The 24825-nt window shown below is 46.1% G+C and overlaps 1 protein-coding gene across 2 annotated transcripts; it reads right to left on the bottom strand.

Moving 5' to 3' along the window:
- Positions 1-1551: 1551 nt before the first annotated feature.
- Positions 1552-19088, bottom strand: C9H16orf46 (chromosome 9 C16orf46 homolog). 2 transcript variants are annotated; one of them, XM_053270544.1, is made up of 5 exons: positions 18774-19088; positions 13646-13891; positions 8253-9326; positions 4135-4206; positions 1552-2294 (listed from the first exon to the last, which is right to left on the bottom strand). In XM_053270544.1, exons 2-5 carry the CDS (start codon positions 13853-13855, stop codon positions 1593-1595), a joined length of 2058 nt encoding a protein of 685 aa, XP_053126519.1. In that variant the 5' UTR covers positions 13856-13891; positions 18774-19088; the 3' UTR covers positions 1552-1592. The 2 variants fall into 2 exon arrangements, with proteins under 2 accessions (XP_053126519.1, XP_053126520.1); XM_053270545.1 differs by lacking the exon at positions 4135-4206 and having other exon boundaries at positions 1554-2294; positions 18774-19087.
- Between the last annotated feature and the right edge of the window lie 5737 nt (positions 19089-24825).

Genomic DNA, 24825 nt, shown 5'->3' with positions numbered 1-24825 from the left:
AGTCAAAATTGACTTGGTGGCACACTTTACCACACTTTCACTAGCCCCAATGAAGAAGCTGTAATGTAGGAGCCCATCCTCCTTTTATGAAAGGAGGGATAACAACTTGGTGTTGTTTTCAAGCAAAGAAGCAAAAAGTTCACAAATGGGGCATGACTGTGATGGGGAAGGGTAGCCATGTTGCTCTTAACTTGAAAGAGCAATACAAACGTAAGACCAGCCCTGCTGGAACAGGTCCAAGGCCTATCAGGTCTAGCACCCTTTTCCTCCCCACAGTGGCCCTCCAGATATCCTCTAGGGAGCTCACAAGCAAGAAGTGAGGCCATGCCCTTGCAGTTGCTTGCTTGCAACTGATATTTGGAGGCATTGTGCCTCTGAGGCTGGAGGTGGCCTGTGGCCACCAGACTAGTAGCCATTGCTAGACCTGTCCTCCATGAATTTCTCTAAGCCCCTTTTACAAGTACTCCTGTGCTTTAGTGCAATGTTTTAAATATTTTCAAAGCTTTCTGCTACTAAATATATTGTTTGAAAGCCCACAGGATGGCATGGACACCAAGTGGGGTGAGTTTGTCAGTCATAAGTAGAGAGAACTTTGGCCAAAGCATATCACACAGACCCAGTTAGACCAAACAATTAGGGGGTGTGCATAGAGTCTGTGGTGTGTCTGAAGAATGCTGCTTTAGATCAGGGTTTCCCAAACTGTAGTCCTGCTGAACTACAACTCCCATTGTCCTTGTGGCTGGGGATGATGGGAGTTGTAGTTCAGCAACCTTTGAGAAACCCTGCTTTAGACCAAGTATTCTCAACCTTGGAATCTCAGATGTTATTGGACTTCAACTCCCATAATCCTCAGCCCCAATGGCCTTTGGTTGGGGATTATGGGAGTTGAAGTGCATCAACATCTGGGGACTCAAGACTCCATTACCCAACCCACCTTCCTCCCAAAGGAAGCAGATCCAGCCAATTTCAGGTCTCTGCGCACATGTGCAGAGAGCTCTCACTGCTGCCACGCCCCTCCACCACTGCTGCACAGCAGCCGCCACCAGCCACCCACCATGGTCTTGTGGTAGCAAGCATGACTTGTCCACCTAGCTAAGCAGGGTCTGCCCTGGTTGCATATGAATGGGAGACTTGATGTGTGAGCCCTGTAAGATATTCCCCTCAGGGGATGAAGCCGCTCTGGGAAGAGCAGAAGGTTCCAAGTTCCCTCCCTGGCAGCATCTCCAAGATAGAGCTGAGAGAGATTCCTGCCTGCAACCTTGGAGAAGCTGCTGCCAGTCTGTGAAGACAACACTGAGCTAGATAGACCGATAGTCTGACTCCATATGCAGCAGCTTCCAATGGTGGTGACCACCAACAGGTCAGCTCACTCAGTGGCTGCCACCTGGGGCCAAGACAAGCCCCGCCCCTAGGTGGCCCTGCTCCAGACATCCTGATTTTAGCCAACGCCATGTTGGCAACCCTACAACACGGACTGTCTGCATAGAACTCACAAGAAGCTAGATTTAATGTAAAATTATTCTAAGGAAGGAAAAGTAAGGGTCACACAGTGTCGAAGGCAAAGCCAACTGTCTCTGGGTGCCATAGACAAATCAGTGGGCAGTACATGATTTTTTTATTTGCTTTTTCTCTGTGTTAATCATACCAATTCTCTTTTCACTCTTCTGCTTTACTTCTTTAATTTCATAGTAATGTGAGGCCATCTTGTCCGAAGAGCTGCTCCTTTTCTCTCTTCCGTTGACTGCCGTTGCGGCTTCCTCCTTCGAGGAGGGCTTCAGATGCAAGCTGATGACACCTTCTTCATCTGGTCTGAAGACCAGCAATGCATTTAAGGTTACGCAGCTCAAGCTGCTGGGTGGGTTACTGTGGATTACTTTGGGCGGGCTGACCTCATGATATCCCAGAACTCTTGGTTCTGGGCGTCTTTGTGAGGACTTGGTCTCATATTCCTTCACGGGCAAGCTCCTTTTTTCTCCTAGGAATGTCTGAAGAGAGTCTAATTTGCCTCTCATCCGGTCTCCCCCTGCATGGACTGACATCATGGGGGCATAGTTATAAGGCTTGATGCAGGAGACTCTGAGGTTTTTGTTGCTTGGAAGCGTTTCTCCTTCATTAAACCGGCAATCCGATTTTGGTTGGTCTCTTGCTGGCCGTGTTATCCACGCCATGTTTTTCAAGGACGTAGCCGCCATATTCTGGTGAAGGATGCTGCTATGGGCAGTGTTGGTTATTCTTGGTTTCTTTCTTTGGATATTATTGCATGTGAAAGGAGGAGCTTTCCCCCAGCCATACTCCTGGGAGGAGAAGAAAGTTGCATTTAAATTAACATCAAGAAGATCGCAACTCTAGCAAAAACGCGATGCATTTGACCCAACCTCTATCCAAAACTGGTGCTGAATATTGGCTAGATTTTTCTTAAGTGTCATTATTGTTTATTAAAATGTATATACTACTTTTCAACAAGGAATTTCTCAAAAGCTGTTTACATTAAAAAAATTAATTAGGGGCTCACAATCTAAAAAAGAAGCATAAGGTAGACACCAGCAATAACCACTAGAAGGATGTTGTTCAGGGGTTGACTAGCTAGAGACAGTTTCACTCCCCCCCCCCCCCGCTGAACATAAGAGAATCACCACTTTTAAAGGTGCCTCTTTACCCGGTTACTAGAGGCCGACTTGGGTAGCTTTCCCGCATAATATAACCCAGTATAATATTTTGCCCTCATGCCAGGAGAGCTGGTCTTGTGATAACAAGCACAAATTGTCCCCTTTGCTAAGCAAGGTCTGCCCTGGTTTGGATTTGAATGGGAGTCTACATGTGTGAGCACTGTAAGATATTCCCCTTAGGGGATGGGGCTGCTCTGGGAAGAATATGCAGAAGGTCCCAAGTTCCCTCCCTGGCATCTCCAAGATGGGACTGAGAGAGACTCCTGCCTGCAACCTTGGAGAAGCTGCTGCCAGTCTGTGTATACTGAGCTAGATGGATCAATGATATGGCTTAGTATAAGACAGCTTCCTATGTTCCTAATAGCTGACCACTACCACCACCACTCTGTTTATCACATGCTGCTTTTGAAATCCCTTTTAGGTTAAAAATAAATGATTTGGCAGTTCTCATAAGAAGCTGGTCTTCAAGAAAAGCACATTTTTGGCTCTTGGGACTAATGTCATGATTTGGCACAGCAGGGAAGATACATGCCTAGGGAGCAAGAGGTTGCCGGATCGAATCCCCATTGGTATGTTCCCCAGTCTATGGGAAACACTTATATCGGGCAACAGTGATATAGGAAGATGCTGAAAGGCATCATCTCCTACTGTACGGAAGGAGGCAATGGTGAACCCCTCCTATATTCTACCAAATCATCCACAGGGCTCTGTGGGAGCCAGGAGTCAACACCGACTCAACAGCACAACTTTCCTTTAAGCGACTTAGTTCTTGGTTTAAACTATGATCATTAATATGGGCCAACGCTGAATTTTCATGTTCGGGCCAGATGCAGATGCTGAAATAGATTCTGCTGTAATAGCTTCCAATGCTTGTGATGTAATTTTGCACACCCTTTTTTCCTTTTTCCTACCTCTATTAAAGTACTTGCAAGGGGGAAATCACTGAAAGCTGCTTTTTAAAAAGTAGGTTCTAGCTCAATTCCAGGAGGAAAGGGTAGGGTGTGCGTGCATGCACTGGAAAGGATTGGCATTACAAAAGCTCCATCACGAAGAGCAACAAAAAGTTGTTGAATGGATACACCATTTTAAATAGATACACCATTTTAAAACTAGTAATACAGCTAGTAGCATCTATTGCGTTTAGGGGGACATAGGAAGCTGCCTTATACTGAGTCAGACCCTTGGTCCATCTAGCTCAGTATTGTCTACACTGACTGGCAGCAGCTTTCCAAGGCTTCAGGCAGGAGTCTCACCCAGCCCTACCTGGAGATGCTGCCAGGTATTGAACCTGGGACTTCCGTATGCAAAGCAGATGCTTGGTCACTGGACTACAGTCTTATCTATAGAGAGATTTAGGAACACAGGGAGCGGCTGCCTGCTGAATCAGATCATTGACGCATCTAGCTCAGTATTCTCCACACTGGTTAACAGCAGCTCTCCAAGGCTTCAGGTAGAAGTCTCTCCCTACCTGGAGATGCCAGGGATTGAACTTGGGACCTTCTGCCTGCAGATGCTCTTTCACTGAGCTTCGGTCCCATCCCTGTTAAGGGACAGGAACAAAGAAAATGTTAAGCGCACGTTATGCACTCCTAAGACTCACTAATTTCATTGAGAGAGCTGAGCATGTTTAAATCTCTCCATGGGAATCAATGGGGCATGCAGTCTGATTCTATACACATTTAATGGGAAGACCTGGCTTTATACCTGTCCTGGATCAGTGCTTATAAGGTTTCAGCCTTTGGCTCGATCATATTCTTTGGCTATAAGCAAATAAACATGGAGTAACTCGTATCCTGCCACCTAACAGTGCAACAGCAAGGAAATGACTTGACTAGCAAGCCAGAGGTTGCCAGTTCGAATCCCCGCTGGTATGTTTCCCAGACTATAGGAAACACCTATATTGGGCATCAGCGATATAGGAAGATGCTGGAAGGCATCATGTCATACTGCGCGGGAGATGGCAATGGTCAACCCCTCCTGTATTCTACCAAAGACAACCACAGGGCTCTGTGGTCGCCAGGAGTCTACACCGACTCGATGGCACACTTTAACTCGTATCCCCAATTTTTTCATGGTGTTCACTATAACGTCAGTTTCCCATTTGTAACTTCCTTACTATGGTATCAGGAAGCTTAACATTTAATTTTATGTTCAACACAAGTTTTCAGCTCTCTTGTGCTCCTTAGTTGACAGATCATATTGAAAATCATTTTATATCTCTCCTCTTCGCAAAAGAAGTCTCTACATTTCCAGTTCTCTGTTTAGCAAACACTATTTTTATTCACTTTAGTCAATGGTGTAAAGGACCACACGTAGAAAATTGTCATCTTATTTATTTATACCATCAAAAGGTTTAAAATAAACTGCATTCGTTTTTGTTCTACTTATTTGAAACTGAAATGGGGGGGGGGGAATCACAACTCATTCAGTCCATCTACATAGGGACATGTTCCGAAATCCACTATTTTATAGCACAAAAGTCAGCATGGGCTGGGGGATACAGATGACCACATCACATGACTTATCTGTGGTAAAATTCTCATTACCATTTTACAGGATCATACAGACAAGCGTCTCAGGTCATGGATTACAGGCACACCATGGTTATAGTACCATGCGTTAAGTTCTTTGCCATACCCACCCTATCCAACACTTTTGTTTAAGTGTCTTCTCCTCCGTTTGATCACATATTCCTATCATTCCTAGAAATAAGTGTGTTTATCTGTGCACACGTGAGGGTGCAAGGAAGCACATCAACAGTGTCCACATTTAAAAAAAAAAATACAGGTCAAAAGAAAGGAGGTAAGAGCAGGAGAAAGGACTTCACCTTGCAGTCATATTCAAGAAAATGCAGCCGTTGGAAGAAAAGGCATTCGCTCTGCCAACTGAACTTGTTCTAGTATTTTGCCTTCTAAGAAATACAAATCAGCAGTGAGTTCTCACTGTTTACTGATGGCCCCCACAATGCCTCGGGTCCCAGACGTGCACAGAAAGTAACGCCTGGTTTCATACAGTGTTTGTATGTGATAGAACTGGCTCGTAATTGCTTTAATCCTTTCTTGCTAATAAACTTCCAAGGTAAATGGCTAGCTGTTAGGGGACATTCTTTCTTCTAGGTTGGTGCTTTTAAATACTTTTTAAAGTTTTTAAGTTTTTTAAAAGCCAGTTTAAAGAACGAAAGACCAAGCCACCATGTACAAGGTCACTGCTGCAACTTATGTTTTTATACAATTTCTACAGCTTCCGTTGAGAATATTAGTCCCCGCACCACCCTCACCCAACTTTGAAGTCTGGTAGGGCCAATTTGTACAATATATTTCTTAGAAACAGAACAGGCCTAGCCTTCACTCAGAAGTCAAATGTAACATGGCATCTCAATCATCACAAAAATGGCAACTTCCATGCACTTTTTGTTTTGTTTTGTTTTGTAAGCAGCAACTATGATGATGGAAATTTCTGCTAGCCATCTCCACAACTGACTGGATCACACACGGTAGGATAGACCAGAAATTTCTGCAGGGGCAAGACCTCAGCTTGTTAACTAACCAACAACATTCTTACATATAGAAGGTTTGCGCAGGTTGGGTTGATTAGACCCCTCTTTTTGTAGAATCAGGCTATTTGGTCTTTGGTCTTTAAGGCATACGCTGCCAACGCTGGACTAGCTTATAGCTTATCATAGTTGGACTATGATAGATTTGGTCTCATTCAACATCCATACATAAAGAGATCTTTCAGACAACCTTGCTGGGGGTGGGCAGGCAGACTGTGGGGAAGGCAGACAAGCGGCCACCGTCCTCCCCACTGCCACACTGCACATCCACACAAGTGGTGGTGGGGCAGAGAAAGATGCTGGGAGCAGGAGGACCGCCCCCCCCCCCCGCATCCCAGGGTACCCCAGTGCACAAGCACGGCTACTCTCCCCCCCCCAGCTTGTTGCTGGAAATGATGGAGGGGAGCCATTTAATATGGTGGTGGTTGCTCAGAAAATCCCCAGCCGAGGTTCGCTTAACCTTGGTTCGCTTAACCTCGACTAAACACTAGGTTAAATACCCAGGCATGGTGCAGAGGCAGAGCCAGCATTGGGCTTGATCCTGGCGCTTCACACATGCAGGTTAGGCTGCACGTGTGAATGCCCTTAAAGTATTTCGCAAGATCATTATGAGAATAAAACTTTCAGGTTTCTGAGCAGATGATAAAATATAAATGGACCCTGAATCATGGCTTTAGAATGACCTGGGACCTTTGCAATTGGATATCCAGAAATGTCATTACCTTCCTGCTATTCCAAAGGGCAGGAGAGGACAGGAAAATTTCTTGGGCTGAAATACTGAGCAACATGCTGTCACTGTGTATACAGAAAAGTATTTCACTGAAGCTATCTAGACTACGAAGTAAGGTAAGTTACCTAATTTGGCATTGGGGGGTGGGGTGGGGGGAGAGACCAGCTAATGTAAACCAATCCGAGTACGTACAATCAACACTAAGACAAATACAACCGTCAGTTCTGCTTACTTCTAGTCTTAGCTATAAACTGTTCAAAAATTAAAATGAAAGGAAACTTTAAAAAAAAAACTTTTTACAGCGTTTAAAAGCAGGTAGACTCTCCACACAGGCACTAAAGAACAGAATATGGCTATACAGTATTCCACATAAACTATGCTCTTCACTGTACCAGAACCTATGCAAATGATGAGCTGTGATACTTTAGTCCACGGATTCTCAGCGTTGGGTCCCCAGATGTTTTTGGACTTCAACTCCCATAATCCCCAGCCCCAGTGGCCTTCGGTTGGGGATTATGGGAGTTGAAGTCCAATAACATCTGGGGACCCAACATTGGGAATCCGTGCTTTAGTCAACCCTTTAAAGCTAGTCTACACAAACTGTGACCCACCAAGCAGAATGCAGCCTCCCAATCCTGTCGGGCAGCCTAGTGGGTATTTGACAAAGTCCTTGGTTTTGCCATCTCTGGCAGGCAGCATTCTGCTTGGTGATTCCCACCTTCTGTAAGCTTGGCAGTCAAAGACACTTAGGGCGTGTCTAGGCAGAGTGCCCACATCTCCAACCTGGTGCAGTAGCAAACATAGGTAGCCCTGGAGAAGACAGGCTGCATAAGCCATGCTGTGGTCCTCCAATGGTCCCCACCAGCTATATGGACCAACAACAGCACAATCTGAAGCTGCTTGAGTTTGTGAGCTGTGGGGATGCTGAAGGCACATGTCTGGCCACTTAAAGAAGAGCTGGGTGGGTGTGCTTTTAAATACATGAAGGTTTAACTTATCTAGGGCCTCACTGCACTTTCCTGAGGCTCACCCCTGAAAGCCAGAGGCTGCAAGTTCAACCAAAAATATAAATGTAAGAGGCAGTAAATGGACATTTTAATTTCGTACAGTGGCAGTCATCGCTAACACAAGAGCACCCCCTGCAAATGAACAAATGCCCACTCTGCCTTACGGCGGACCTTCCGTATTTCCTCCCACCGCACAGAAAGCTCTGAACAAATCCATAAATAGCTCAGCACGAAACTACAATTTTTAAAAGTCAGGTCAGCCTAGAAGGCAAAGCAGTTATTGCAAGGCGGCTGACCGTTACGGCAGGGAATAGTCCAGAGAGCAGTGGGATCTCCTGGGTTGGGGGCTCGTGTCTTTGTTTGGTTCCATTGTGACTCCTGCTTCGGACGCAAGGGTCTCGAATCTCATCGGCTTTGCTGCCTTGAGCTCCTTTTATGTGCAGGAAATGCATGCTGTTGAGATGATTGGTTCTCCTCAGTGCAATCGAATTGGACAGGGTGGCCATTTTCCTGTCTGGTAAAAAAGCACAGCGCCAGCAGCACCGATCCGAGTTCCTTGAGAGGAAAGACGTCTTGGGAAGCCTGGGGGCAAAAGAGGCTATCTCGTGCATTTTTATGGCCTCCTTCACTGCATCCCCCATTGTGTCTATTCCTTTTCCACATTTCTGCTCTTTGGGTTTAGACACCTGCAGGCAGGAACGTGTCTCTGAGACGGCACCAAAGGGCTTTTCACTGGTCTTACTTTTCTTTGGTGAAGGATCCAGGCTGTTTTTGAGAGCTGAATCCTTCAGAGGTGGCAGCACCAGCGACGACTTTGCTGTAGGAGTTTCAGAGCTGACCAGACTAGACGCAGAAGCCTCGTGGCTCTTTACATCTTTGCATTTCAGGGTTTCGAAGCTTTTGGGCTTTCCTGGAGGCAGGATATTATACTCTTTTATTGGCACCGCTTTCTTTTCTGCTTGGTAGAGTAGACTCTCTTTCATTTGAAAAATCTTCCTTTCACTTAGAGGAGTCTGAACCTCCTTTAGGGACATTTTTTTCTTCTCTCCTTGGGACGTCTGAGTATAATATGTTTTACCATAATAGCTTTCTTGTTTAGTATCATCTATCGCAGAAGAAGGGTGTGTATCAGGATAAAGCAGAGTCTGTTGTTTTTCTGGAATACTCTCTGTGGCAGAACATGCACTCAATTTGAAATCCGATTTCAACTGATCTATCGTCCGGGGGTTTTGCTCCAAACCTTTGTCAATAATTTGCATCAGATCTAAGCAATATAGGCAGCCATTGACAGACTCACTTGTCCTTGTTTTTCTGGCTCTCTTTTGTAACTGAAGATAAGCAAATGGAGCTGTTTTACCCCAGCCTTGTACCTGAGAGCAAAAAGATATGGATACATTAGCAAGGGGGTGGGGTGGATTTGTTGTGAAGACATAAAGTACAATTAACCAATGGCTTTAATGTTTTGTTGAAAATGGCAAAGCAGTAAAAGCTGCTAGTGATCTCTCTCAATTATTGCAACTTTAGGCCAGTTTGGCTGCAAAAGAATATAGGGACAGGCAACCTTTGGCATGCCAGCTGTTGTCCAGCCATTATAGCTGGGGATGATGGCAGTTGTAGTTCAACAGCTGCTGGAGTGCCAAAGATTGCCCACCTCTAGAAGTAGTCGTCAAATTAGTCTTTGCTTTTTTAGGTATCCTGTTCAAAATACTGCAGCTGGAATGATTTCCTAGACAACTCTAAAAGCACATTTCATTGTCAAGGAATTTAGATAGTAGGTATTGCAGGGGTGTAGCTATGATTGAACAGCCACCTAATGGGACAGCGGGGAAGTGACTTGATTATCAAGCCAGAAGTTGCTAGTTTGCATTCCAGCTACATTGGGCAGCAGTTGATATAGGAAGGTGATGAAAGGCATCATCTCAGACTGTGTGGGAGGAGGCAATGGCAAACCCCTCCTGTATTCTGCCAAAGGAAACCACAGGGCACTCTGTGGGATTCGAACCAGCAACCTCATGCTTGCTAGGCAAGCCATTCCCCGCTGCGCCATTAGGTGGCTTACAAGTGTTCTCAGAAGTTGTTTAATAACCACCACTTGGGCAGCCAGCCAAGGACTTGGAAATGTCAAGAACCAGATTTTAAAAGTCCTCCACCTCCAGCCATTTATAAGTATAAAAGCCAATGGCTAAATCATGAGAACAAAACAATAAAACCTAATGATAATAATATAGCATCCACTTTTTATAGAGAGGCCCTCTTTTCCCTCATCTTGTGTCTACTTGTCAAGACACAGTCCAGCAATATACATGTACACTCTATTTGTAGGCTTGCTTGATGGCTTCACTGCCGGAGAATTTTCCCATGACCACATCATGTATGTGCTTAGAGGCAGAGTTCCCAGAGAGCAGGGGCTCTCAAGCTTGCATTCCTAGATGATGGCGGACTTCAACTCCCATCACCCCCAGCCACAATGGCCTGTGACCACTGTAGTTGCGGATGATGGGTGTTGAAGTCCAACATCATCTCAGTGCTCATCAAGCCTGAGAGCCCCTGTTTTAGGGAGATGTGAGCTGTTGCCATGAAAGAAGCCAACTCGGCTCTATGCCCTACCATGATGCGTCATGGTTGTGCCAAATGCTGCATGCTGATCTGCACCCCCTTCCTTCAAATCAAGGGGGGAAGCCTGTGTTTCCCAGATGATTATATGTGGCTATCGATTGATTATATGGTGGCTAAAACAGATCCACCACGAGGGTTCTTCAGTGGTCTGACGGCCAGAGGCAGCCCTGATCAACCCTAAGGGCAGCCCCCTGACTAATTCTTGATGGGACTTGTAATCATTCATTCATTCATTCATTAGATTTCTATACCACACTTTCAGAAATGGCTCAGGGCGGTTTACATGAAAACAAAACAATAAAAATCAATTCACAGTTAAAAACAGAGACTATAAAACACCATAAAGCAATTAACAATTAAAACATTCAACACAGTTTAAAAACACCGGGAAACCAGGTTACAGCAGATTTAAAACATTTACAATCATTGAAAAACCCTGGAAGGCCAGGCCAAACAGAGAGGTCTTGAGGGCTCTCCTGAAGGCCAATAATAAATTCAGATTACGGATTTCTGCAGGGAGTGCATCCCACAGCCCAGGAGCAGCTACAGAAAAGGCCCGCCTCTGGGTCGCCACCAGACGCACTGCTGGAGATGGACCTCCTCAGATGACCTTAACGTGTGGTGGGGATCGTGCAGAAGAAGGCGCCTTCTGTATGAAGCTTTGGCCAAAGCTGAATATGCTGCATGGTCCTGTTTTAGCTAAAATCACCCAAACTGGACCAGAACTACAGGCCCAAAGAGCCAGGCTTCGGCTTAAGTTAGCACCAGGCATTCCTCTTAAGAGATTCCTTGGTTCAGGGCATATTTGAACCTTGAGTGAACTGGTTAACTCCTGAAAATCAGGCCCAATGGCCTATGCTTTGTTCCTGTGTTAATGGCTCTGGGAAAGGCAGGAATTGGTCCTGCATTTCTTCTGGGAGAAATTTACAACATTGATGCAACCTGCTATTGCTGCAGTCGATTGTGTTAGGTTTCCCTGCTTCACATATATTACTGTTCTCACTTGAAATGCTTAGATATGCACACAATGATTCAGAATGACAGCCATCACACCTTGACTGCTATCTCTGAAAGACCCCCGATTCCTTCCTCACTGCAATTGCCCCCCTCTTTCCTGACTTCTAACACCTCCCTGGGCAGAGGCACCTCTGGGTCTGTGAAACAGCATTTTCACAGACCATGCAGATTGCTGGCAACTACTCCAGACAGGGAGCTTCCTGATCAAGGAGAGCAGAGATGGTCATAATCTTTGTTCCCTCCTTGAGAAATGGACATGATAATGTCCTGAACTCTGTTGTTTATAGCACAGGTTATTGACACTTTTTGAAATTCATAACGGATGTTGATGCTCTGCTTTCATTCAGATCAGAGGCTCAAACTGCTATAACGGACCACTTCAGGCATGGCTTCAGCAATCTTTTGCTCAAACCTGTGAGTTTACTGCTTAGTTGCATCTCTACAGACAGTGTCTGCCGGTGATTCCCTCTGTGGGGCAGGGAAGCAAGGCTAACTCTGCTCTGTCTTCAGTCCAAGACCCCATCATGCCTGCCTGATGCAACACACACCAGCAGTATCAGATTCTAGCATCGCACACTTCCTGTGGCCATGTCCAGATAAGGTAATGATGCCTTCACTGGAACAACCAGCCTCTGCCTCTCCCTCCTCCCCACTAATCAGACCTCCCATCCTTTCTTCTTCCTCCCCCTTCTTGTTTATCTCTTTCTTAGAATTCTGCCTAGGTTGTCTAGCTAGCTTAGCCATTAGAATACACACACCCAACACATTTATTAAATTAGGACTGTATGCACTACACTTAAAAATCTCACTGGCCTGATTCATATGATTGATTTGCTTGATTGCATTGGGAACCCATTTGCCTTAATAAAGCCCATTGAACTCTATGAGAGTATGAGTCTGCCTTTCTACCTCCGTTTCCAGATCCTACATGGCTACTGTCTCAAGAATTTGTGCCACTAGGTGGCGAGCGTGAACAAACCTCATTCTCGTTATAACTAGCTCCGGAGCATATACAGAGTGCAAATCAGGCTTGGCTCACAACCGTCCTCCTGGCACCATACAGAGATGACAGCTCCCACTCACTTTGCCCAGCACCGGGCCTCTGTCCACCCCCGGAAATGGGAAATGACTCTCACATGGAGGGTTTTTGGCCAAGGTGCACCCCCGTCCACCCACTTGAAAAACAGCAAAGGTCACTGATCTACTTGTCTGAGGACTATAGTGTCTCTTTCTCAAAGGACTTAATGATACAATGTTTCAGTCTTGTTGGGATTATTTTGTTTTTTGTTTTCCTCTTGCTCTTATTTGCTTGACATTTGCTCAGGACAAGATTCTCACGCCTATTCAAGCTGTCTTTGTCTCGACTTCCATACAGATAAACATATTCACCATCAGTTAAGTTTCATAATAACTAAAAAATAAAAGGGGGAAAACAACCAAACAAATGTAGCAAGAGTAAAAAATAAATAAGTACCGGTAAGTAAACCGAAAGAGACTGCAATGAAACCTGGGATGGGGTTCATTAAGCATGTTTATTCATGAAGTAATTTCAAGCCACAAGCTTGGTGGCTTTTTACACTGTGTTTATGTTAAAAAGAATCCTTCAGATCATTTCAAGAAATCCATTCTCAAACCTGGATTAGGGATGAGCACAAACTGTGATTCATGCACAAATGTGAACTGGATTGTTCAGGATCAACCGACCCATGAACTGCTTTGGTGGTTCGAGTGCAGCCAGGGTTGGCAGGTGGCACCTTTAAAAGTGAGTAGCACGGGGTCCTTACCTGCGTACCTGCTGCTCCTTGAAGCTTTCTGCTGCTGCACATGCGCAAAGGCCATATGTGTGCTGCTCACCCCCATGCCCCCCCGCCCCCCGTGCCACCAACTAATTTGTAGGTTGGCCGAACCAGAACGAACCACAAACGTATTATTATCAGCCATCCCAGGTCCTTGGGAAGGACTCGATGTCTGGATAAAACAAACCAGTCAATAACACCTGTCTGGCTGTATTAATTAATTATTAATAATAATTTCATAGCATAACGTTCTCACTCACCGCTTCTTCCCATCCTGTCCCAGCAACACACTCCAAGGACTTTTCCTCTTGCTCATTGACACTGTTACTGATGTTGAGGAGCGTGTAAATCTGATTCCTCTCCCGCCTCTCATTCGGGTAGGTGCAGCGTGACTCTGTGCCCACAATTCTTGTATTCTTAACGGCGCTTTCAGATTCGATTTCACTTTGGTTCGGTCCAGAGGAAGTCATTACCGTTGCTGACTCGGCAGGTCACACGCTTTCTGCCTGTGTTTGGAAGGGAAAACATTAAGATAGCGCTGTGCGGAAACCGTATATCACAAAAGTGAAACAAAACGAGCATGGTTATGCCTTTTGTTGACCAGCTTTTGATGGTATCGGAGTCTGTAAACAGTTTGAGTGACACTGAGAAACTTTGCCTCAATCGCTAGGATCCTGCCTGCTGAATAATCCTGTATGTCAACAGAAGTTGGTCCAATGCACAATAAGAACAGCCCGGCTGGATTTTATTTATTTATTATTTATTTAAAATATTTATACCCCCGCCCCTCCAGTGCACTACTGCTCGGGGCAGCTCACAACAATGAGATAAATACAAGATGCAATAAATGTAACAAAATTAACGAAATTAAACAAAGAAGTTGCCAGATTAAAAACCACAATCATTATTAGGTTCAAATTAAAGGTAATTTTAAAAGCTAAAAACGGAAAATTATAAAAAGCTAAAGAACCTACCAGATATTAAAAGCCTCCTTTAAAAGGTGCATTTTAAGATGCTTTTAAAAAAACACTGAGGGAGGGAGCAGGGTGAAGATCTTCAGGGAGGGCGATCCAAAGCTGAGGGGCCACAACACTTTTTCACTCAATGCATAATCCACTTGTGGAATTCTCTGCCACAAGATGTGGTGACAGCCAACAACCTGGATGGCTTGAAGAGGGGTTTGGATAACTTCATGGAGGAGAGGTCTATCATTGGCTACTAGTTGGAGGGCTGTGGGCCACCTCCAGCCTCAAAGGCAGGATGCCTCTGAGTAGCAGTTGCAGGGGAGTAACAGCAGGGGAGAGGGCATGCCCTCAACTCCTGCGGCTTCCAGCGGCATCTGGTGGGCCACTGTGTGAAAGAGGATGCTGGACTAGATGGGCCTTCTTGGGCCTGATCCAGCAGGGCTGTTCTTACGTTCTTATGTAACAGAAAAGGCCCTGTCTCTAGTCCCCGCCAACCGGATCACTCTCTTGGACCAGGCCCAAGGCCTATCTAGTCCAGCATCCTGTTTCACACAGTGGCCCACCAGATGCTTCTGGGAAGCCCTGAGATGAGGGCATGCCCTCTCTCTTGCTGTTGCTCCCTTGCAACTGGTATTTAGAGGCATCTTGCCTTTGAGGCTAGAGGTGGCCTATAGCCACCAGACCAGTAGCTGTTGATTGACCTGTCCTCCTCAAGCATTGAGAGCGTCACGTCATTTCAGCCGGGCGTATATTCAACATCATGCGATAGGGACTAGGCTTCCCTTAATGCCAATTAACCACCTCACACCTGTTGGACCCACCATCATCAAAGTGAAGAAAGGGTGGATATGGCTGCAATTCTAACCCAGGCTGGTGATTGGAAGTACAGACTCAGAAGGTGGCCACTACTTCAGAAAGCAAAAATACTACACTTCTTGTACTTTTCAGGGAAATGCTCCTTGCTCTACACAGTGATTTCTTCCATCCAGTTCCCACACACCCCGTTTTGCTTTTTGTTTGGAAAGCGAGAGTCAAAGACCATCTCTCACCTGCAAGTTATTTTCCACTTACAGGCCTTTCTCCCACTCATCCATCTCTCTCTCTCTCTCTCTCTCTCTCTCTCTCTCTCTCTCTCTCTCACACACACACACACACACACACACACACAGCTTTTCAACAAAAAGGCCACAAAGTGGTTTACATAGCAAAAGAAATATGCCACCTTGCTCTAGTAACTTAGGAGAAGGCACTCCGCACATGCTTATAAGAATCCTCATCTTGATTTTTTAAGCTCTCCGGTTACTTAGGGGAAGGCACTCCACATATGATCAGCCAGGACTACCAATATTTATATACTGCTTTTCCTTAAAAGTTCTCAAAGTGATTTACACAGAAAAACAAAAAAGGAGGTTCACTGTCCCCAAAGGGCTCACTCTGTGCTGGGGGTTGAAAAGGGACAGTTGCTCCCCACTTCTAAAAATAATAAAATTCATTCATTCATTCAATTTCTATACCACCCTTCCAGAAATGGCTCAGAGCAGTTTACATACAATAACATAAACAATTTAAATCAATTCAAAGTTAAAAACAGACTATTAAACACCATAAAACAATCAACAGTTAAAAATTCAAAACAGTTTAAAACCCCGGAAAACCAGGTTACAAGAAGTTAAAAACAATTACAACAATTACAACCTTGGTGTCCCAGGTTGAGGCAGTGGCCAGAAGTGCCTTCTATCAGCTTCGGCTGATACGCCAGCTGCTCCCATTCCTTGAGTTAGACGGCCTCAAAACAGTGGTACATCTGCTGGTAACTTCCAAACTGGATTACTGCAATGTGCTCTATGTGGGGCTGCCCTTGTACATATTCCAGAAACTACAGTTGGCCCAGAATGTGGCAGCCAGGCTGGTCTCTGGGTCATCTAGGAGAGACCATATTACTCCCGTATTGAAGGAGTTACACTGGCTGCCAATATGTTTCCGGGCAGAATACAAGAGGTTGGTTATAACTATATGATAGATAGATAGATAGATAGATAGATAGATAGATAGATAGATAGATAGATAATTTAAAAACCCTGGAAGGCCAGACCAAACAGATAGGTCTTAAGAGCTCTCCTGAAGGCCAATAATGAATTCAGAGTATGGATTTCAGCAGGGAATGCATTCCACAGCTCAGGAGCAGCTACAGAGCAGGTCCACCTCTGAGTTACCACCAGACGTACCGCTGGTAACTGGAGACAGACCTCCTCGGATGACCTTAATGTGTGCTGGGAATCGTGCAGAAGAAGGCGCTCTCTAGTATAACCTAGACCTAAGCCGTTCAGGGCTTGTAAAGATAATAACCAGCACTTTGTATTTTGCCTGGAAACATCAGCAAACAGTGCAACTGTTTCAAAACAGGCATAATATGGTCTCTCCGGGTTGCCCCAGAGACCAATATGGCTGCCGCATTTTTAACTAACTGAAGTTTCTGAACTACGTACAAAGGCAGCCCCATGCAGAGCGCATTGCAATGGTCCAGCCTGGAGGTTACCAGCTGATGCACCACTGTTTTGAGGTTGTCCTCTTCAAGGAATGGATGCAGCTGTCGAATCAGCCAAAGCTGATAGAAAGCACTCCTGGCCATGGCCTCCACCTGAGATACCAGGGTGAGGCCTGGGTCCAGGAGTACTCCCAAGCTGCGTACCTGCTTCTTCTGGGGCAGTGTAACCCCATCCAGTGCAGGAAGATCTAACTCATCCCTCAAATTCTGAGCCCCAACAATGAGCACCTCTGTCTTGCTTGGATTCAGCTTCAATTTGTTATCCCTCATCCAGCCCAATACTGCCTGTAGACAGGCATTTAGGGGAAGAACGCCATTTCCTGATGATGCAGACGAAAAGGAGAAGATATGGGTGTCATCAGCATACTGATAACACCCAGCACCCAGTGGTTTCATGTAGATATTAAAAAGCATTGGTGACAGAATGGAGCTCTGAGGGACTCCATATAACAGCTCCCATTTTGAGGAGCAACTGTCACCAAACTCCACCATCTGGAATCTACCCAAGAGATAGGGGTGGAACCACTGCAAAGCAGTGCCCCCTATTCCCAACTCCCCCAGGCAATCCAGAAGAATACATGGTCGATGGTATCGAACACTGCCAAGAGATCCAGAAGAATCAGCAGAGTCACACTCCCCAGTAAAGGTCATCCATCAGGCCGACCAAGGCTGTCTCAACCCCATAGCCAGCTCTAAAGCCAGTTCAAAATGGGTCTAGATAATCAGTTTCCTCCGAAACTGCCTGGAGCTGGTTGGACACCACCCTCTCAATCACCTTGCCCAACCAAGGGAGATTGGAGATTGGCCTGTAGCTGTCCATCGCTAAGGGGTCCAGGGAAGGCTTCTTAAGGAGCAGTCTAACCATTGCCTCCTTTAGACAGGGAAGCACTCTACCCTCCCTCAGTGATGCATTTATGATATCAGCTAGGCCACCTCCAACCATCTTCCTGCTAGATAGAAGCAGCCAAGTCGGGCAAGGATCCAGAGAACAGGTGGTAGGCCACAGCGCCCCAAGCAGCTTGTCCACATCCTCAGGAGTAACAGATTGAAACTGATCCAACCTAATACTTCAAGAAGGATTGCTGGACACCTCCTCCATAAACCTTGCAGAAATAGTGGAGTCCAAGTCAGCTCGAACAGTGACAATTTATATCTATGTAAACCGCTTTGGGAACTTTTGCTGGAAAGCAGTATATAAATATCCATCCTATTTGCAGAAGGTGGCTCTTTGCTCAGGAAGCACCTTTGTCTTGATATTTTACAGTTCACAGTTACTTAGGAGATGGCACTCCACACATGGACAGAGGCACCCTCATCCATATGTATTTAGGCTTCAGGAAGGCACTCAGCACATGATCAGAGGCACCCTTCTCCTCAGACTGTCAAACTCCAGCCACTTCCTGCATGGCACTCCGCACATGCTCAGAGGCACCCTCCTCCTTATATTCAGTTCCAGTCCCTTAGAAGGCATTCGGCACATGCTCAGAGGCACCCTTCTCCTTCTGAGCGTGGAGCTCCGGCTCCTTAGGAGAGGGCACTCTGCACATGGTCAGAGGCACCCTCCTCCTTATATGCACCCCTCCTCTCTTATATGTAAGAGAACTTAGGTTTTGAGCGGTATATAAATGTATTAAATAAATAAATAAATATTCAGCTCCAGGTCCTTGGAATGCATTCAGCACATGGTCAGAGGCAACCCGGCCATATGATTCTAAGCTCCTGGGGGGAGGAGGTACCCAGCCAGCACATGCTCAGAGGCACCCTTTCTCCTTTGGAGCGCGGAGCTCCACTAGCTCCCTGGGCGAGGGCACTCCGCACATGCCCAGAGGCAGCCTCGGCCCAGCGGCGGCTGCCTGGCTCCTCCTCACACGGACTCACCCCATAATCAGGTCTTCCTCCCCACTGGCCGGGCGTCCCTCCCCCCTCCTCGGGCTCCCTTCTCGTCCTCCTCCTCCTCCTCCAGCAGCCCCAGCTCCGCGGGGAGGCGAGCGAGGGCGGCCGGGGCGCCGGCGGGCAGAGCAGCACCACGACGAGGGCGAGGACGCGGCGAGCAGGGCGCGGGGATGCAGCCGCCTCCGCTGCGTCCAGCCTCCCCCGGCCCAGCCAGCCCCGCTTCTGGCGCCCCCTCCGCCCCAGCCGTTGCCCCGAGAGACGCCGGGAGCGGTTGTGAGCGAGGCGGCGGCGGCGGGTGCCCAGGAGCGCGTGGCCGGCTGGGGCGCGCGAGCCCGGCGCGGGGGAGAGACAGCAGAGGCGCGCGCGCGAAAGAGAGCGGGCGGGCGCGGGCGCGGTGGGACCCACCCGGGTGGGAGCTGGGGGCGTCGGCGCGGGGCAGAGACTCCCCCAACCCGAGAAGACCCAGGCGCGCGCTTGGGCAGGGTCCCCCGCACCCCGCGCTCTGCATATTTCTGTGTCGCTCCATCGATGTTGCTAATGCGATAGCCCGATCCAGACATCCGAGTGTACAGATGTCTCTATTCCGGGACAAGGGTTTGTGTGAAGGAAGATACCTGTGTAGGCTGTACACTTGTTGTAGGAGTGCGGAACATAACATGGGGATGCGCTTTATGATAGACTCTTCTTCTCCCCAATGAGAACATAGCCCTCAACGACGTTGGAGGCATCCCTTTGGGGTGGTCAGTTTCCATCCTGCAGGTCAGTTTCCATCCTTCGGGTCAATTTCCATCCTTCAGGTCAATTTCAGGTCAATTTCCATCCTGCAACCAGTTGCTGGGGAGCAGCAGCCAGAGAGAGGGCAGAGCCTCCGCACTTGCCTGTGGGCTTCTCAGAGGCATCTGGTGGGCCAATCTGTGAAACAGGATGGGCCTTGGGGGCCTGATCATGCTGTATAGAACCAGCAGTACTGTTCTTATGTTCTCTTATGGTTATGTTTTTGTTTTGTTTGTTTGGGGGTTGTTGTTTTTTACATTTTTGGAAAGGCGGTATAGAAATCAAATAAATAATAATAATAAAATCCCGCTCTTCCTCCAAGGAGCCCAGAGTGGTGTACTACATACTTAGGTTTCTCTTCACAACAACCCTGTGCAGTAGGTTAGACAATTATCACGGCGCAATAAGAGAAAGCTACCCAATTGTAGCCAGCTCTGGACATCTTTCTAACGCAATCAGCAAACCACCTCTTGCAGCATTTTGTCAGCCACCAAACCTATGTAGATTGCTAGTGAGGACTGCAATGAAGCCATCAGTCAGGAATCCAGGATCAACCCCCTTGCCATTCAAAATGATGTGTCACCTTGTATCTATCCCTGAATCATCAGCTGCAGATCTGGTGATGCGATTGAGTGCAAATGACCAGGATGCAATATTTAGTATGTGGGCAAAAAAACAAATGACCTACATACACACTTCTGTAATCAGAAATCTTCAATTACAACAAAAGAATCTGACCAACCAGAGCCAAACATTTTAACACTGGCGAACGCGCACTGTCTAACTTGTCAATCACTGCAACAGAGATGCCATCGGATGCAGAGAAATTGGAAGCAAGAGAAAACGTTTGGATCCATGAACTTTTGGACCCATTTCTCTTGCTTCCAATCTCACTGCATCCCACTCGGGACACCAGCCCCAGGAGGCCTCCACCTCGAGGACAGCACCCGACGTCTCTGCGTCTCTGCAGCAGCCAATCCTGGACTGTTGAACGGAAGACTCCATCATGGCCATTCTGTAACTGTCACTGCAGCTGCTGCTGTACCTTTCATCCTATTATATAACCTCAGAGCAACTGAAGAAGGCGGGAGCCGAAATGTCTTGGACATTATATTTCTGTTTGTTAATCAACCATAATATGTAGCTACATAGATACATGTACACATACATGACTTGGCCATCTCTCTCTCTCTCTCTCTCTCTCTCTCTCTCTCTCTCTCTCTCTCTCTCTCTCTCTCTCTGAGAGAGAGATAGACTGAGGGCAAAGGGAACAGACAGATGGATGGATGGATAATTTCCCTCCTAAACCTTTGAGGAGCCTCCCACCACCACCATTTTATTGAACTCCTACCATCAAACCTAGTATCTTAAATCCTCAAAACAAACACACACACACACACACACACACACACACACACACACACACACACGGTGAGGAGTTGCTCTTAGAGCATCCTCTCTGTTTCCACCCCTACAGCTAGATAGATATTTGACCCCTAGCTCCCCCTTCTCTATATTTCTATGATAAAGAGGGGCTTGGGTAAGGGATGCCCTGGCCAAGAGGCGATATATAGATAGAGAACAATTTGTTATGGGGTAGCAAACAAATAAAATGTAGTATTATTAATTATTACTATTATTGTTGTTGTTTACACAGTCAGGCATGTGTTATTGACAGGTGTTATTAATTATTATTACTATTATTATTACTATTATTTATTTATTTATTTACAATATTTGTGCCCCACCCCTCCAGTGCACTACTGCTCGGGGCGGCACACAACAAGAAGATAGACACCGATGCAATAAGAGTAATAAAATTTACAATTTTAAAAAATATATATATTAAAAACCACAATTATCAGGTTCACATTAAAACTGAAAATTATAATATTTTAGCTGCTTTTGTGAACCGCCCTGAATTGTTCTGGGATGGGCGGTATATACATTTTATTTATTTATTTTGATGGTGCAATGTGGTAATGACCACTAGCTTAGAGGGCTTGGAAGGCAGAGTTTAGGCAGTTCCTCAGAGGAAAGGTCTGCCCATGGCTACTACTCTTTATAGTTAGTCCAGGAGACAGTGATGATGATGGCAACTCTAAAGTAATGGTAAGATAATTCAATGTTTATTTTAAAGTAGCTATGTGGTCCACTTACACAACAAAGATCTAGATCTGTTTTTCTTCCCCCCCAACAGGCTGAATTTGTGTAGCTATTGAAAACAGATTATCCTTCTCTGCTGTTCTGCAAATTAGGCAATTAAATAAGAAGTATCTTATAGAACGGTTTTTCAGCCACACTGCTGTTATCAGTTGCAATGCCTGCCACATAATCACCTTTCACTCTTTTGCAGGCAGGAATCTCTCTCAGCCTGTTGGTTCAATTTAAAAAAAAATAAATCTTGTCCTATCTTGGAGATGCCAGGGAGGGAGCTTGGAACCTAGATGCTCTTCCCAGAGCGGCTCCATCCCTTAAGGCAGCGGGGCACAACTCAAATGCCCTGGTGGGCCAGAACCAACCATTACTTGGTGTGTGAGGGATGACGTCAATTTTCAGCACATTATTATATTAACATTAATTATTAAAACTATTAATGAAAGTGAGAGGGCACTTGGTGTTGGGGGAAAGAGAGATGGTGTCAATGGGCTCTGACCAAGGGGCATGTTGTACAGCAGGCCTGCACAACATAAGGCCCGGGGGCTGGATTCAGCCCGCAGGGACTATTTTACTGGCCTCCAGGTATCCTGTAGCAACACAGGAGCTGGAAACTGCCTTATAGCGCCATCCAATGCATGTTTTCTCAGAAATATGTTCCATGGTGTACCCAGTGAGGTTTATTCCCATGTAAGCATGCCTAGGATTGCAGCCTGAAAGCAACGGCAATTTAGGGAGAGGAGAGGCATTGGCATTTATTTTGGGCTGGCTTGCGCTCCGGGGCCCCATTGATTGAGCAGGTACAGGAACTATTTTCTGGTCTCTATTCTTGGGTCCATTGACAGGGGGAATAAATCCACAAGTAACTAATAATATTCTAATTTTAATGTAACAATGTGCTAAAAATTGACCTTTGCCCCTGCATGACAAGTTGTGACAAGGCATTTGCGTTGTGCACAGCCCTGTTGTACAGACATGCCCTAAGGGGAATATCTTACAATGCTCATACATCAAGTCTCCCATTCGTATGCAACCAGGGCAGACAGACCCTGCTTAGCTAAGGGGACAAGTCATGCTTGCTACCACAAGACCACACAAATTGCAATATGCAATATTGATATTATTGTACATAAAACTGCATGTATCACATTGCACTTAACACAAGCATTTGTATTCTCGTTTAAAATATTTATACCCACCTCTTCAGAAAAATGCACAAGGCTTTAAATCATGCTCAGGAACTTCTGTGGGGCAACACTTGTTATTAACTGAACAAGAAGCTGTTATTAACTGAACAGGAAATAAATAAATACTCATTGGATCAATCGCTGCATGCATGCATGATCAATCTCTTCCCTAGCAGAAGCTGGTCTAACAAACACAGTAGACCTATTTTGTCAATTTCATGTTTGGTATCTCTTTACTAAAATCCACCTTGAGTAGGATAGGCAAGCACCGGAAAGTAGTGGAGATCGGAAGAGGCTTAGAAACACACAGGCCCATTTGATGCCCTATCAGCCTCTGCCACCGCTGTCAAACTATTTCAAAAGGCTTTCAAGGATGTGGTTTTTCTGTTATCCCTGATCCACTGATAGGGGACCTGTTTCCTCAGCATATGTTTAGTAAACCCCACTTGCAAGAATTCCTAAATGCCACTGCAAACTCACCCTCTCCCCGCACGGTCAAGAACTGATAAAGCGCACAAAGGGGGAAGTGGGTGTGTGGCTTGTCCTATGCTCAGTCTTACATCCCTGGTTGCCACTGCAAATGCCGCTCCACCGTGTATGCATGAGCATGACAACTGGTGCAGTCCACAGCCTGTCATTTCACATGCCAGAAGTCGTTCTTCTAATATACCTGTAATCCAAAACACAAATCCTTGGCTTCTAAATCAAACTACTGCACACAAAGCAAGAGATCCTTGCTGAACAGGGCAAGGGTGCTAAAAATGTATCCCTAATTCCCCTTAGCCACCTAATGGCGCAGCGGGAAAATGACTTGCGAGCAAGAGGTTGCTGGTTCAAATCCCCGCTGGTATGTTTCCCAAACACCTATATCGGGCAGCAGCGATCTAGGAAGGGGCTGAGAGGCATCATCATCTCACACTGCGTGGGAGGAGGCAATGGTAAACCCCTCCTTTATTCTACCAAAGACAACCACAGGGCTCTGTGGGTGCCAGGAGTAGACACCGACTTGAGGGCACAACTTTACCTTTACTCTACTTTCCCTTGCAAATACCGGAGGTGGGGAGGGCAAACTTGGCCCTCCAGCAGTTTCTGGAAGGCAACTCCCAGCATTCTCGGCCACAGTTTATTTTGGATGGGGTTTCTGGGAATTGGACTCCAAAAACAGCTGGACAGTATTATGTGGGGGACAAGAGCTGTGTGTGTGTGTGCGCGCACACACACACACACACTTGTCTATCTATCTATCTATCTATCTATATCTGCTTTGTGGAAATAATTTGTTACTTTGGGATAGATCATGCCCCCTGGACATGGTTTCACACGGATTTTAAGCATCTCACCCAGATTGCTTAGCCCACCCAGATCTGTCCGGATTTCAGCTTTCATTTTATTTATTTATTTTTTTAAGCTAAGCTCTAGTAGAAGCAGAGTTAAGGAGCCAAATGTGCAGTCACTATTCTGCTCAAAAATAATTTTCAAGCCAATTTACATAATATGCAAATTAGGAACCCAGATTTGAAAAGCCAGAATATGACAACCCTACCCTGGGAGAACATGCCACCTCAGTTTCACGTGGGACATACCCTTCAGTTGTACTCCCTGCCACCAGTGGGGGAAATTTAGATCTTGGAGCAGAGAGAATATTACACATCAGCTCCTTGAACTGTAGAGGTTCCACTGCGGTGCAGTCTTCAAAGTTCTCACTTTCGTACTGCTTTTATAAGAGATACAGAAGCTTCTCACAGTTTCTGGCTAACATTACCCATGCACCACTGAGAAAGGCTTTCACAATGTGACGCTATGCCCACAGCATATCTTGAAGGGAGATTCTGCAAACTTCCAACTTTGGAGGACACTACCCACTATGTTTTTAGACTGTCCCATCTACGATGTGATCAGGGAAACAATGCTGGGACAGA

The sequence above is a fragment of the Hemicordylus capensis genome, chromosome 9 (assembly GCF_027244095.1).
Source record: "Hemicordylus capensis ecotype Gifberg chromosome 9, rHemCap1.1.pri, whole genome shotgun sequence".
NCBI classification, from domain to species: Eukaryota; Metazoa; Chordata; class Lepidosauria; order Squamata; family Cordylidae; genus Hemicordylus; species Hemicordylus capensis.
Note: the sequence above shows the minus strand (reverse complement) of the source record. Positions and strands in the feature narration are given on the sequence as shown.